This window comes from Saimiri boliviensis, chromosome 12, assembly GCF_048565385.1.
Source record: "Saimiri boliviensis isolate mSaiBol1 chromosome 12, mSaiBol1.pri, whole genome shotgun sequence".
Classification (NCBI taxonomy): Eukaryota; Metazoa; Chordata; class Mammalia; order Primates; family Cebidae; genus Saimiri; species Saimiri boliviensis.
This window is the reverse complement of record NC_133460.1, coordinates 17,763,313-17,779,218: the sequence shown is the minus strand read 5'-3', so window position 1 is coordinate 17,779,218 and position 15,906 is coordinate 17,763,313. Positions and strand designations below refer to the sequence as shown.

Genomic DNA, 15,906 nt, shown 5'->3' with positions numbered 1-15,906 from the left:
AGTTCTGGAATTTGAGACCAGCCTGGGCAACATAATGATACCCTAGCTCTCAAAGAAATACAAAAATTAGCTGAGTGTTGTGGAAAGTACTTGTAGTCCCAGCTACTCAGGAGGCTGAAGCAGGAAGATTGATTCAACCTAGCGGGGATACAGTGAGCTGTGATCATGCCATTGCACTCTAGTCTGGGAGACAGAACATTACATTGGTCTAAAAAAAAAAAAAGAAAGAAAGAAAGAAAAAGAAAAAGAAAAGCTAATGAACTTAGAAATAAAGTTTCTATTGTAGAATAACTTGATTGCTGTGATCAGTACTGACTTTGTCAATTTCAGGAAACCATATAGAACAAAGAATTCTTGTTAAGAAGAGACCATAAAGGGAGATGAAAATTGTAGTGGGAGTCTTACAATGCCACAGTTTTTGTGATCTGATAGCCAAATGCCTTTCCTCTGATTGAATGAGTTGTGCACACAATAAATTTGAGGAAGATCCTGTTAGTTGTGGCTATTAAAAATCAATCATAGTTTTCACCAGAGAAGGGAGATAGTTCTCTCTGATTTTCAGGTTGGTTGATTGCTCAAGCATCCTCTTTCATAAATGTATTCTTCCTCATTTTCTGACCAGTTTTGGTTGTGCAAAAAGAAAATAGTGGTTTTCTTTCATGCCAGCGAGATGTGGTTATTTTGTGGTATGTTTTACAAACTCTTTAAGATCACTTATGTTTATGTATACACACATTCGATCTACTGTAAAAGATTTACATTTTAGGTTTTAAAAGATTTCTCATAATACAGCACACTTTCCCCCATGTACTTCATATAAACCATAAGTTTAAATGTTTCATAGTCACAAAATAAGGAGCCTTCATAGTTTCAAAATAAATACCCATGTTGCAGTGAATTAGGTGGAGAGGAAGCAGTCATTCAGAAGACCAAGCCCCCGTACATACAAGAACAGCAATTAAGAGGCCAAGGATAGGGTTGTTTTGAAAGAATATTTAAAACTAGATAAAAGATATTTGGACCTTCAAAAATGCCCTAGAAACCAAATGAAAGCAACAGCCTTCTGTCTTTTATCAGAGCTCTGACTCATAGACTTGCTATTAGAAGGACATTTAGTTGAAATATATATTTAAAAATACTTATATCCCTTTAAGTAGCTTAAACTACTGTATGTGAAGATGTCTTTTAAGGATTCAGAAGTACAGGCAGAAGGATCTGCATAAATATCAAAGTGGCTGATTTTACAGGTAAAGAAAGTGAATCATGGCCAGGCATGGTGTTTTATGCCTGTAATCCCAGCACTTTGGGAGGCTGAGGCAGATGGATCACTTGAGGTCAGGAGTTCAACACTAGCCTAGCCAATATGGTGAAACCCTGTCTCTACCAAAAATACAAAAAATTAGCTGCGGTTGGGTTGCATGCCTGTAATTCCAGTTACTCAGGAGGCTGAGGGAGAACTGCTTGAATCCAGCAGGCAGGGGTTGCAGTGAGCTGAGATCATGCCACTGCACTCCAGAGTGAGATTGTCTAAAAAAGGAAGGAAGGAAGGAAGGGAGGGAGGGAGGGAGAAGAAAGAAAGAAAGAGAATCACAAGGGGTCTTAAACTGAACTAGTAAATTTCCTTAAGGTACCACATGGCTCTCGTTTGATACCAGTTGTACCCCTATCAGTTAGAATTAATCAATTTACTTACGATCCATCAGGTTGAAGCCCTAAATGTCATAAAGAAACTTGTGCCTTTAAAAAGAACAACTTAGGCTGGGCACAGTGGCTCACTCCTGTAATCTCATCACTTTGGGAGGCCAAGGTGGGCGGATTACCTGAAGTCAGGAGTTTATACTAGCCTAGCCAACATGGTGAAACCTTGTCTCTACTAAAAATACAAAAAAAAAAAAAAGAAAAGAAAAAAAAATTAGCTGGCATAGTGGTGCATGCCGGTAGTCCCAGCTACCTGGGAGGCTGGGCAGGATAATCACTTGAACTTGGGAGGCGGAGGCTGCAGTGAGCTGAGATCATACCATTGCACTCCAGCGTGGTAACAAGAGAGAAACTCTGTCTCAAAAGAAAAAAAAAAAAAAAAAAAAAAAAGGACAACTTAGGTGTTATAAAACATGTATACTAAAATGCCTGATTTAGAGGCCAGGCATGGTGGCTCGTGCCTGTAATCCTAGCCCTTTGGGAGGTTGAGACAGGCAGATCACTTGACTCCAGGAGTTCAAGACCAGCCTGGGCAGCATGGTGAATCCTGTCTCTATAACACAAAAAACTAGTCGGGCATGGTGGTGTGTGCCTGTAGCCCCAGCTACTTGGGAGGCTGAGGCAGGAGGATTTCGTGAACTAGGAAGCGGAGGTTGCAGTGAGCCAAGATTACACCACTGTACTCCAGCCTGGGCAACAGAGACCCTGTCTGAAAAAAAAATAATAAAATAAAATAAAATGCCTAATTAACACAATTCATTCTGCTTGAGAAGCTGATTCTTTTGGTGGAGCCCAGGATTTAGATTGAAGAACCCTCCCTAATGAATTCGTTTTATAGTGGACTAAGTTTGAAGTAGATGGCTGTTCATCTCTTGGACTGCTTAAGTAACTTGTGCAAGGAGAACTAGGTTCACATCTGCCTTACGGTTCCATAATAACAACCATAGCTACTATTTGAGAGCTGACTATATATAGGGCATTGTGTTGACAGCTGTCCAGATAATTCTTTTTTTTTTTTTCTCCAGAACTCAGCGAACGCATGTGAGGGACGTTGTGATTCCTCACATTCTAGAAGGCTCTGAGGAGCAGTCAGGTAGGAGGTGGGACTCAATGGGACTCAACTCCAGAAGTGGGGCTTGGACACTGGAGTAGACACTGGACCAGATTAAGAACTAGCCAAAACAGGCCCTGGGCATAAGTAGCTTTCAATCAGACATGTTCACCAGTGTGCCGTGTCTATTTACTATTGCCATGGCAACACTCGACAGTTACTGTCCTTTTCCATGGCAATGATCCAATGACCCAAGAGTTACTGCCCCTTCCCTAGAAATTTCTGCATAAACTGCTCCTTAATCTACGTGCAATTATTTATTTATTTATTTATCTATTTACTGAGACAGAGTCTTGCTCTGTTGCCTAGGCTGGAATGCAGTGGCACGAGATCTCAGGTCACTGCAACTTGTGCCTCCCAGGTTCCAGCAACTCTCCTGTCTCAGCCTCCTGAGTAGCTGGAATTACAGGTGCACACCACCATGCTCGACTTTTTGTATTTTTAATAGAGATGGGGTTTTACCATGTTGGCCAGGCTGGTCTCAAACTCTAGACCTCATGCTCCACCCACCTCGACCTCCCAAAGTGCTGAGATTACAGGCATGAGCCACTGCGCTCAGCCTCTACATAAAATTAAAGCGGCTATAAATATGGCTGCAAAGCTACCTTGAGCTGCTACTCTCTGCTTATGGGGTAGCCCTGCGCTGCAGGAGCAGTCACAGACCTGTAACACAGTCTCTTCTTCAATAGCAGAAGCTGTTTTCTTCTATTTCTGGCTTGCCTTTGAATTCCTTCCTGGCAAGCTAAGAACCCAGAGAGCTAAGCGCCACTTTGGGGCTTGCCTGTCCTGTATTATCTCCATTTCTGTTGTCACAATTATTGGGGATACCTGTAGTCCAGGAGGAACTTGGGCAATCTGGAAGCTTTCAGTTTTAGCAAGGGGATGTCAAAATGACCACAAAGCGCATTTCCTCAGGGCAGCTTTCCCTGAACACTCTCCTTCCCCCATGCCCTCCAACCTCAATTAAGCCAGAGCTCTCCAAGTTCTCCTAACAATATACAAATCCTTTCTAGCTCTCAGTAGTTTGCAATTATGCATTTTTCTGCCTCCTTATTAGACAGTAAGCTCTATGAAGGTGAGACATTGAGTCTATTTTGCTTTTTATTCCTGTAAATCCAGGGCCTGGTACCCAATAAATATGTATCGCGTATGAGAAAGTGGCATTTCTTTGTCTTTCTGGTGATATTCCTGTCATAAACTCAAACATGTGTGAGACTGATGAGGGAGGAAATCGTGGGAGTTCAGAACGTTCTGTAAGCAGGTGAAATGCCCTGACCAGTATAGACTGGGTAGATAGGTAAGCCAGCTGGAAAGAATTTTATATATCACAGGGGAAGAGACTTTACTACTAAAACGAGAGGCATCTTTGACAAATAGGTAACTTGAGTTTACTGCCTGATTTTTATTTTATTTTTTGAGACATGGTCTTATTCTGTCATCCAGGCTGGAGTGCAGTGGTGCGGTCATGGCTTACTGCAGCCTTCACCTCCCAGGCTCACTTGATCCTCTTGCCTGAGCCTCTTGAGTAGCTGGGTCTACAGGCACATGCCACCTCACTGACTAATTTTTGTAGGGTTTTTTTTTTTTTTTATAGACAGCGTTTTGGGTTTTTTTCTTGTTGCCCAGGCTGGTGTACAACTCCGGGGCTAAACGCATTTGCCTGTGTTGGCCTCCCAAAGTGCTGGGATTACACATGTGAGCCACCGTGCCTGGCTGATTTTGTGTTTTTAGGTTTGAATGTTTTATAGTTGTGTGTTTGTTTATTTTGCTCTGTTTTTGGAGACAGACTTTTGCTCTGTCACCAAGGCTGGAGTACAGTGGTATGATCTCAGCTCATTGCAACCTCTGCCTCCTGGGTTCAAGTGATTCTCATGCCTCAGCCTCCCAAGTACCTACACAACCACACCCAACTAGTTTTTGTATTATTTTTGAGACGGGGTTTCAACATGTTGTTTAGGGTGGTCTTGAATCCCTGGCTTCAAATGATCCTCCCGTCTTGGCCTAATTTTGTGTTTTATATTCTTTTCCTCACTCCATTAATTTTAAATGTCATGAAGATAGACACATGTGTGAAGATAGACACATTATTAAGAGAAGCTATCTTCACGAGTTCTAAGAGAATTTTTTTTTTTTTTTTTTTTTTGGAGATGGAGTCTCACTCTGTTGCCAGGCTGGAGTGCATGGCGTGATCTCGGCTCACTGCAACCTCTGCCTCTTGGGTTCAAACAATTCTCCTGCCTTAGCCTGCCGAGTAGCTGGGACTATAGGCGTGCACCACCATGCCCGGCAAATTTTTGTATTTTTAGTAGAGAGAGTTTCACCATGTTGGCCAGGATGGTCTCGATCTCTTGACCTCGTGATCCACCCGCCTCGGCCTCCTAAAGTGCCAGAATTACAGATGTGAGCCACTGTGCCTGGCCAAGTTCTATGAGAATGTTTTACGGAGAGTAGCTTTGCAGAGACCAAAGTCTCTGACAGATAATCAGGCATAAGATCCTCTTGTTTTTTTATTTTTTAATTCTTTTTCTTTTTTTGATCCTCCGTAGACTAAGTATCATCTGACAGGCATAAGATTCTTATAGGATGGCAACCTAGATCACTCACATGGGCATTTTACATTAGGACTGAGCATCTTTATTACGGTAACTTTGGTTGATGTTTTAGTGTCTAAAAAACTCTCAGATCATCTAATTCTCACAGATGTCTTGTGAAGCAGACAGCTCAGAACAATGGCTCTTAGTTTACAGATGAAGAAAGAGAGGCTCAGATGAGGCTAATTTACCCAAGTTAAAGTAAAAACAAATTAACATTTTTTGAGTGTTTACTATACGTTGAGGCACTTATTAAGCCCTTTATATTTAGAGTATATAATATGATATTCACCACATCCCCATGAAATAGGTAACCATTATTATTATTTCCATTTTAGAGATAAGGAAACAGACATGCAGAGGTCAAAGAATTTGCCTCAAATTGCATAATCAAGAAGCATAGAGCCCAGATTAAAACCCAGATAGTCTGGCTCAAAGTGCAGATAAACTACTATGCTAACGAGTAGCACCGGGAGTCTTCCAACGAAGCACACTGTGTTATTTGTATTTGCTACTAATGCCTTCTAACTCTTGGTTCAATTCTGCTACTTTAAGCTGCTTTTTTTTTTTTTTTTTGAGATGGAGTCTTACTGTGTCACCCAGGCTGGAGTACAGTGGCACAATCTTGGCTCACTGCAGCCTCCACCTCCTGGGTTCAAACGATTCTCCTGCCTCAGCCTCCTGAGCAGTTGGTAATACAGGCATGAGCCACTGTGCCTGGCCTAGGCTGCTATTTTTTTTTTTTTTTTTTTTTTTTGAGACGGAGTTTCGCCCTTGTTACCCAGGCTGGAGTGCAATGGCGCGATCTCGGCTCACCGCAACCTCCGCCTCCTGGGCTCAGGCAATTCTCCTGCCTCAGCCTCCTGAGTAGCTGGGATTACAGGCACGTGCCACCAGGCCCAGCTAATTTTTTGCACTTTTTTAGTAGAGACGGGGTTTCACCATGTTGACCAGGATGGTCTCGATCTCTCGACCTCGTGATCCACCCGCCTCGGCCTCCCAAAGTGCTGGGATTACAGGCTTTAGCCACCGCGCCTGGCCTTTTTTTTTTTTTTTTAATAACCTGTCTGCAGTTTTGCCTTGACTTAGAATTTATCAGCTGGAGCCCACAGTGATATCAGTGCATAAGATTGAAGTTGTATCAACTAAATTCTGATAAAAATCTCCTACATTAATTAATTTAAAAACATTGTTGAGTACATTTGCTAATTTTGTTAGAGGTGCTCATTGCTTAATAACTACAGGGCACATTCTATTGAATATACTGGGAAAAACATACATCTTTCTCTGAAGGTGTACAAAACAATATTAAGAAGCATAAAAAATATCTGTCCATAAAAATGTGATTATATGAGTTATTTTTATTATTATTTTTTTTGATAGAGGGTCACCCAGGTTGGTGTGCAGTGGCACAATCTCAGTTCACTGCAACCTTGGCCTCCTGGGCTCAGGTGATCCTCCCACCTCAGCCTCCCAAGTAGATGGGTCTACAGGTGCACGTCACCACAAATTTTTGTATTTTTTGTAGAGACGGTTTTGCCATGTTGCCCAGGCTGGCCTTGAACTCCTGGGTTCAAGCCATCCACCTGCCTCGACCTCCCAAAGTGCTGGGATTACAGGCATGAGCCACCCCACCTGGCCTACATGGGTTCTTTTTAAATCACTATCTCTCCAAGGAGAAACAATCATCAATATGTTCTGTATCCTCTATAGATCCAAGCTCTCTACCTGTAGATTCTCTTAACATGATACTTTGTAATTGAAAAGAGAACATAAAAACGCCATACTTTGTAGATTTGAAGAAGGACAATAACAAACAGCTTTTGCCTAGATCTAGATAGGAAAGTGATCCTTCAAAATTTTGGGCCCCTGTGCAGGGCTGTGACCCAAGCGGGACACCTGGGGTCAATGAGCAGAGTTTGGTGCAGAGGGTCGTTTGTGTGCCTTTTGAACATCAGTGACTGCATCTCAAGATCACATTAGAATGAATATTGGCTCACATTTGGCTTTTTGTGTTATCTTGCCTCTTCCCTTCTCCATTATGGATAATTGAGGTTTTAATATAGGGTAGTGACATTCTAGTAGATAAAGGAAGGGGGCAGTCCACAATGGGCAATCTGAACTTCTGCTTCACATATTTACTCTTGCTGTTTTCCTTCCTCCTCCTTTGTAATTCAGGAGGCCCTCTGAGAAGTGACAGCAAAACTTCTTAGATGGATCGAAGGACCGTGAGCTGGGATGACAAATTCTATGAAAAGGTCAGCTATTGAATTTGCTATGCTACCTTTAGGCAAGTCATTTGATCATTGGGTGCTCTAGTTTCTTCCTGTGCCTGCTAAATGTAAATAGCATGGGTTTGAGTGTTTTGTGCTTATTATATTTTAAATGTATGGGTGATTTATTTTTCCAGGCCAGTTGCTCAGATATAAAGCAAAGTCTGCTCCTTTGAGATATTAAGCATGGTGGCAGTCAACCAACCCCAAATCCTTCTGACTACAGAAGCCATCTACTTGCATCTTGTTCATCTGACAACGTTTTGCAGTCTCTGAGCTACAGCTCTACTGGCTGACTCTATAGCTGGGGCGTACCTTTTTGTCTCCTTTGTCTTCAGAAAGGAAGTATGTCATTTTATGCTCTCCTGCTGCTTTCACCCCCACTTTAAAAAGATGAAGGCTTCTTTTTGCGACAGAGGTGCTTTGTCTGTTACACTGATCCTAAGAGACAGGAAGGAGAGGTGACATAATGAATAAACAGTTATTGGACTTATTACCATAGCTCCTTTTCGATGATTTGGGCCAGGACCACTAGAGGTTTGAACTAGATTTTAGTAAGGCTCGGGCTTTTTGAGGTCTTGGCAAGAAGGAGTCAGGGAGTATATTGGAGAGAACACCAAATAGTGCCCCGCCACTCGCCCTGTGCCTTTTTGTTGTTGTTACAGCCTGTTACATTAGGCAACAAGATATCTTTGTTAGCCAAAGGTGCCAAGCTGAGATTCTTAGAAGCTAATAAAAAGAGATGTTAGGTAAGGAATGATTTTGTTCCTCACCTCACTGTTTCATAAATGAAAATCTCTGATGTGCAACATGGAATTAACCAAAAGGTTTACTTCTGTTTTGAACTGAAATAAGACACATTTACATTATTTCTGGTGCAGTTAAAAGCACTTTCCAAACAAACCTAGGAAGGTATTTGAGACCCCCACGAAATACGTTACTCCATAATTGTGGCTTCGGTGTTAGCAGGAAGAACTGCAGACACAGGAACACAGTGTAACCCTTCAGTTCTGAAATGTTGCTAGGTCTCCTTGTGCTATAAATGATCAAATAAACATCCGGGTTCAACACTGCTCCCAGAGCTGCGTTCACTTCAAGAGTGTTGGGTCCAACTTGCCTGTGTTAGTTCCAGGAAACAAGGCAGCCAGGGAGTCTAACTTGCGGTCTTCATTCTTTCGCAGGACCGTCAATACATCTAAAACATTACTTGTGGGTATCCCAGCTGCAGTAGCTCGCCCAAAAGGCAGAGTTTTCACTCATTCCTTAAGAAACACGTAGCCAGGAACTTCTCAGGCTTGGGGAACTGGGTAGGCGAGTAGTGTGGTGCAGGGGAGGGGAGAGGAGAAGAGGGGGTCTGGCTGGTTAGCTCTAAATGTAAACTGGAAACGGGCACTGGAGCGGGCAACCAGCACTAGCATCGCTCATCTTCGGGAAGAACCTGCGTGTATCGACGCACGAGAGGAGTAAGACTCCCCGCTCTGCGCCCCGGGGGTCAACTGCACTACCCGGTCAAAGTCCCGCGGCGGAGTGGGATGAAGGTCGTGAGTTAACGACTAAGGCAAGGAAATACTAGATGTCCTTTGGGCACCACCTTGCACGGACAGGGAGGCTGCAGTTACAGCCTTCGAAAATGATCTCCCCAGCCCTCAAAAACATTAAAAACACCTCCGCCATTACCAAGAGGCCGAAGAGGGGCCAGAATACGGGGACGCGCTCCGGCCGATTCGCGCTCCCGGCGGATTCGCGCTCCCTTTGTCCCGCCTCCCAGCAGCCCGCTCATTGGACGGAGAGAGCGCGCCGGGGAAGAACGCGCCGCGGTCGCTCGTGTAAGTGCTCCGGTTGGAAACGGGTGCAGGCCTCAGCGGCGTTCCGCGGCCGGAAGGGAAGGGGAGGCGCCGAGGCTGCGCGCCGGCTGCTCCTCCCCACCCCCAGCCTCGGCCCTGAAGAGGGTTGGATGGGCAAGTCGGGCACGATGGCTCGAGCCCGGGCGGTGGCGGCGGTGGCCGGGGGCGGCGGCGCCTGCTCCTCCTCGCCTCGGCGCCGACGGTGATCGGAGCGAGCGGCCGCGCCTCCCGATGAGACTGCTGGTGGGCTGGCTGTGCCTGAGCCTGGCGTCCGTGTGGCTGGCGCGGAGGATGTGGACGCTGCGGAGCCCTCTCACCCGCTCCCTGTACGTGAACATGACGAGCGGCCCGGGTGGGCCGGCGGCGGCCGCGGGCGGCGGGAAGGAGAACCACCAGGTATGGGCCGGGGCCGGGGCGGGGGCGTGGCGGCCCGGCCTTCCCGCGCTGGGCCTGGCTATTGTGCGGGGTGGCTCCGCGAGGGGGCGGCCCGGCCCTCGCCCCGGCCTCTCGGAAAGTTTTCGCCGCGCCTTCCCTGCCGGGCGTCGGCCCCGCGAGTCCCGGGCACCCGGCCCCGGCCCTGCTAGCGCCTTTTGTTCCGCGGCGCAGGCGGGGCATGGCCTCCCCTTCCCCCTCCCGGGCCGGAGCGTGAGCTCCCCGGAGCCCCGCATTGTTCCTGAGTCCCGGGCGGTGACTGCGGGCACCCGGCGGCGGGACTGGGGAACTTTGGGGCCAGAGCGTGGCAGGGGGTGCCCACTTGGCACCGAGGCCTGGGACAGAAGAGACCCGGCCAGGTCCATTATCCCCGAGAAACGAAACGAAAAGCCAGCTCCTCTTTTTGTCTTGTTGAATCCCAGAACATACAAAGGATCATAAAGAAATGTAACCGTACATCGCGAGCCATTGAACTCTCCGGGCTGATTCGGTTGACATTTCCCATTAAGCACTTAAAAAATGGGTTTGACAGGTCGTCGCTCCCATCATACGGAACCTTCCCCTCCTACCTAGCAGAGATCTCCCTTAAACTTGGATTTAGTTAGCGGGCTGCAAAGGTTGTGTGTGATAAAGAGGAAGATGATGCAAGTTTTACAGGAAGGGTTTTTAAAACGGAACGGGGCGGGAGGGAGTTGTAGTTATGCATAGTGAGTGATGCGCTGTGACCGGGTAGGTGGGCTTTTCATTAGCTCAGTCTGTGCCACTTAAACGTGTACAGGTTAACCGTAGAATTAAGTGAGATATTTTGTGTTTGACCATAACATAGTTTGCAGTAATGTTACTTTCATTGAAAAGAGGCTTTCGAACTCTGCCAGAGTGTTGGCTTGTCATAGCTAGCATTTATAGTGCATTTTGCTTTTCCGGAGAGCACTAATTATTTTCCGTATCATCTTGTGTCTCATCATTTTCATATATTTCTCATTTTCCTATATTATTTTTTTATTATACCAGGTGTTCAGAGAATTTACACCCAGGTTGATTTCATGTGTTTTAGTGAGGGTAGAGAATTGTCTAAGAAGGAGATAGAGCAATTTATTTAGAAAAGTAGCATTTAGTTTTTAGTTTGTAATATTTATATTGGGCTTTTCCCCCCCTATTTTTAAAGGAATCCTAAATTTCTGTAAATTTTTTTGAAAGCCTCCAGCCATTGGAGTTTTTTAGGTGCAATATCAATATAATTGATCACTTGTATGATTCTGTTAGGAATGTATGTAAACTTAAATTGCGAAACCACATTTATTCCTATGGATTATTTACTTAAACTAGTTCATTCTTATGGAGACAACTCAAAGTACGGTACTGTTAACTGTACAGTTATCAGAATGTCACATATGGAACAATGGTGTAGACAATGAATTAGAAATGTCATTTTTAACATGTGTAAGCAGTTGATAGAAATAAGGTCCTGGATAGGAGAAAAAGGTTTATCTCCACTGATGTGGAATTATGGTTGAGTCTCTCAGCTATTGATAATTATGATAACACTTATATGATTACCTCTTCTTCAGCAACTTGATATATTTCAGTGCTCGTAAAAGAATTGCACTTATTTTAAAAATTGAAACACTATTTAAACACTGTGGTTTGTATGGAGGCGGAATTACAGCTGTAGACATAGCCTCAGTATCTCCCAGCAGAGGATACTTTCTAATTGTGTACCTTTTTAAAGCTGAATCTGTTAGGTTCTAATGAAAACCGATACTGGTTTCAGATATATTTATTTCAGAAACCATATTTATGTTCTATGTGTGTGAGTGCATGAACCCCTTCACTAACAATTCAGATAATTTCTTCAGGGTGAAGACTTAACATGGTGTTTTCTGAATATTTGGGGGAGGGGTCAACTCTTTTCCTTACAATAATAAATCTAGACATTATTTTGACATGAATACATTCATATTATGAAAAGAATCATCCATGAATAAAGATTAAAATGAACAGAAGAAAGGTGTGTAGAAGCCACCATGAGATAAAGTAGGAAACTGTCCATTCTACCCTGTGGCTGAGTTGATCATTTGTTTTCCACTTAAATATTCGGGGACCCTGGGTTTGCCTTATAACTTCATTGATTGTGAAGTAACTGTAACTGTTTTTCCTTCTTCAGATTAATAGTTTTATACAGGGTCTTTATCTAAGTGTTCATTTGGGTGTGTGAGTTCCCTAGCTAGCCACATCTGGTTCTTTTGGCGTTGCATAAAAGTAGGGTTGTGGATTTGATTGAACCATACTTAGCGCAAGTTTTCCTTCTGGTTATTTTATTAAGGAATTATGATGGAGAATTCTGTGGTTAAAAGATCTTGGGAAATGTTTATTCATTTAAAGTTTCTATTTTGGGCCAGGCACAGGGGCTCACACCTGTAATCCAGCACTTTGGAAGGCCGAGGTGGGTGGATCATGAGGTCAGGAGTTTAAGACAAGCCTGGCCAAGATGGTGAAACCCCGTCTCTACTAAAAATACAAAAATTAGCTGGGCATGGTAGCGGGCACCTGTAATCCCAGCTGCTCAGGAGGCTGAGGCAGGGACTTGCTTGAACCCCAGGGACGGAGGTTTCAGTGAGCTGAGATCACGCCACTGCACTCCAGCCTGGGCGACAGAGTAAGACTCTGTCTCAAAAAAAAAAAAAAAAAAAAAAAAAAGAAAAGGAAATTGCTATTTTGTTAGTATTGGGCTAAAGCTGCTCTAAAATTGTAATAGCAGTGCCATTTTAGTAACTTGGTCTGGTGTGCTAGCTTCAAAACTGGAATTATGTTTCAGTTTGGACAAGCAAGAAGCAGGGTTTCACTTAGAGCAGGAAAGTGGCCTGGAGGCCAGACTGGTCTCACAGACTTATTTTTACAGCCTACAATATAAGAATAGTTTTACGTTTTTAAATGGTTACCAATAAAATATCAAAATAACATTTTTTAATACATGAAATTTCATTTATGAAATTCAAATTTATTTCAGTGTCCACAAATAAAGTGTTTATTTATTTTTTTTTTGAGATGGAGTTTCGCTGTGTCACCCAGGCTAGAGTGCAGTGGCCCAATTTCGGCTCACTGCAACCTTTGCAATTCTCACGTCTCAGCCTCCTGAGTAGTTGGGATTACAGGTGCACACCACCACATCCAACTAATTTTTATATTTTTTAATATAGATGGGGTTCACTATGTTGGTTAGATTGGTCTTGAACTCCTGACCTTAAGTGATCACTCAAAGTGCCTCAGCACACCTGGCTAATTTTTGTAGTTTTCATAGAGACGGGATTTCACCATGTTGGCCAAGCTGGTCTTGAACTCTTGGCCTCAAGTGATCACCCCCCTCAGCTTCCCAAAATCTGGGATTACAAGAGTGAGCCACTGCACCCAGCCTCCAACAGCATATTCTTAGTCACAGGTTGCAGGGTGGGTAGATTGACTCACTGGGAAGAAATAGAGCCAGGGCACTGAGAAACTAGGAGATACCATCACTTTTCAGTATTGGCAGACTCAGAATTTAAAAAGACAACAAAAAACTTAGGATCTATTCTTTTTGATGCATTGCACCTAGTGCTTAAAGTTAATGCAACTATTATGGAGCTACTGAAACTTTGAAAGGACCCTTAGGCCCCAGGTTCTTGGTAATAATAGCCACTCAATAGCTTCTCAATTGATGGAATGAAAAAATTGTTATAGAACTCGCTGAACCAAACCACAACAATTTCTCCAGGTGACTTTCTGCAAGGTTTTTAAAAAAGCACAGGTAACATTCAATATCCAGAATTATTAAGATGTAACTTAAAATTGCAAGTATGTGTATACCTGTGACTTATTTTTTCACTTTCTTATATAAGCTCAAAACTGTGCTATGCCACAGTGATGAATTCAGGACAGAATTGAAATCCTTTTTTTTTTTTACTTCCAAATGAAAAAATGCTTGGACAGCATAGCCAGAGTCCAGCACTGTGCACAGGATGGAGTGTTTCCTGTCCTCTTACCCCTCATTTACCTTGTGGAGGCCTGGAGTGAGGCATGAGTTAGCAGTGCTTCAAGGATAGTCAGCCAGCTAAGCCGGATGGACACTGATGGATTGGCGTCCTACTCCGCACTGCTTTGGAGAATCTGGAAGCCTTTGCAGCTGAATACCAAAGAGACTTCGGAAAGGATTTCTTTCCTTCCTCATAATCTATGTTGAAACCCCAACAAGTGTTTGCTTCAATTTCACAGAACACTAGTATCTCTTTCTTGTGCTGGATATACCAGGAGTCTTTACGTTTCCCTTTGAAGGTGCCCTAAAAGACCCTAGTCGCTTCCAGTAGAAAGCTCTGTTGGATAGACCCTCTGAAGCTTTGTTAAAATTTTAGGATTATCCAATTCTAACAGGGAGTGAGTATTTAGTATTTGCAGAGGATTGACAGTAATTTATTATTAAGTCAAAGCTGAAGCAATTTAATCTGTATAAATTGATTCCCCTCATGGATATGAGGGTGCCTGTCACTCTACACATTGAAATCTCACGTAAAGAGGTTATTGGGTTGAATTTATATCGTTTGTGGGAAAATGGTGAATGGTCTGAATATTTACTCCTATGCTGTATTTAAATGTAAGGTGTCCATGGTGAAATGTCTGGACTGAGTTGATCGCATTGCAGAATCTTAGAATGTGAATTTTGAGTCCTTAGCTGACAAGGTCAGTATTGATGGAGTTGGTCTGGCCACCCCTGTAGTAGAAAAGATTCTGTGTTCATAGACCTTGAGCAGTGAAACTTTTCTGATTGTTTTTGGTAGCACTGAATACTTTGGTTCTTTGCTTACCCATTTCTTTTGAGAATGGCTGGATGCCCAGATGTACAGTGTGGTTTTTAGGCATTCCCTTGAACTGCACTTCTCCTCTGACCAGCCCTTGCCTTGGAGAGAAAGGGTAAGGAAATATGAACAGTTACTGGCCTTCTATTGTGTGCCAGGCACTTCAAATATAATATCCCCAGTGGTCCTCATAGAACTCTTGGGGGTTAGTGGTACCATCCCCACTTTACATACAGAAGAGTGAGGCTGAGAGAGATGAGAGACTTGCTCAACAGCACAGAGTTAATGGAGTTGGGCTTTGCACCCAGCATTGTCTGGCTTCAAGGCAACACATTTTCTACTGCTTCATGATTCTCCTCTTAGTAAACCTTGTGTTGTCTGAGGGGTGGTAAAAATAGACTTGCCTTTTTTTTTTTTTTTTTTTTTAGGCAGGTTCTTGCTCTGTCACCCAGGCTGGAATGCAGTGGCACAATCATAGCTCACTGCAGCCTCATACTCCTGGCTTCAGTAGATCCTCCTGCCTCGGCCTCCTGAGTAGCTTCTAAATTTTTTTTATAGAGACAGGTCTTGCCATGTTGTCCAGGCTGGTCTCTCAAACTCCTGGCCTCAAGTAGTCCTCCTGCCTCAGTCTCCCAAAATGCTGGGATTAAAGGTGTGAGCCACTGCTCCTGGCCTAGGCTTCCCTTCTGAATAGGAAACTGTTCCCACTCTACTGAGGCCTCTGTGTAGACACTGAAATTAGGCAGCTGTGTGCACAATACTAGTTGAAGATTTTGCAGTTTGTGAATTAGATGAGAATAGGGTAGTTGTTTGGAGTTCTGACCTTTATCTGGTTTGTGCATGCTTTTTGTAAGGCTTAAAGTTGAAAAAGACTCTTACATGTGTTGTCTTTTTTTTTTTTCCGACATCAGCCATTCTTTAATTTTCCATCACCCACTGAGTATTTAATTGTTCAGTCTTGTTCTGACACTAACTACCTGGAGTTAGGGTTATGCTCTACAGAGTTAAGGGCTCAGTCCCTTAACTCAAGACTGCCCTTATTTCAGAGGTCAGCTGCAAGTCCTGGGTCTCCAGGCTACCAGTGCTTTTGTCCAACTTGACTACAAAGTTGGGAGTTCCCACAACTCTACCTCC

General features: G+C 43.7%; 2 protein-coding genes across 13 annotated transcripts in view; one reads left to right on the top strand and one right to left on the bottom strand.

Annotated features, from left to right (window-relative positions):
* CDR2 (cerebellar degeneration related protein 2) overlaps nt 1-9,412 on the bottom strand; it is a 110,830-nt gene extending 101,418 nt beyond the window's left edge. For 7 of the 8 annotated variants that reach the window (XM_074381932.1, XM_074381931.1, XM_074381939.1 and 4 more), the window contains exons 1-2: nt 8,791-9,072; nt 7,989-8,114 (exon numbers count right to left, since the gene is read on the bottom strand). The gene's annotated coding sequence lies outside the window, so the exon portion shown is untranslated. Of the gene's footprint in view, nt 1-7,988; nt 8,115-8,790; nt 9,073-9,350 lie in introns of those variants that run through there. The other variant, XM_074381935.1, reaches the window with a different exon arrangement.
* The window catches only part of METTL9 (methyltransferase 9, His-X-His N1(pi)-histidine), a 45,961-nt gene continuing 37,621 nt past the window's right edge, over nt 7,567-15,906 (top strand). For 2 of the 5 annotated variants that reach the window (XM_074381942.1, XM_074381941.1), the window contains exon 1: nt 7,567-7,658. In XM_074381942.1, coding sequence (XP_074238043.1) covers nt 7,614-7,658 — 45 coding nt within the window. In that variant the 5' untranslated portion in view covers nt 7,567-7,613. Of the gene's footprint in view, nt 7,659-9,590; nt 9,914-15,906 lie in introns of those variants that run through there. The other 3 variants (XM_003930181.4, XM_010340778.3, XM_074381940.1) reach the window with 2 other exon arrangements.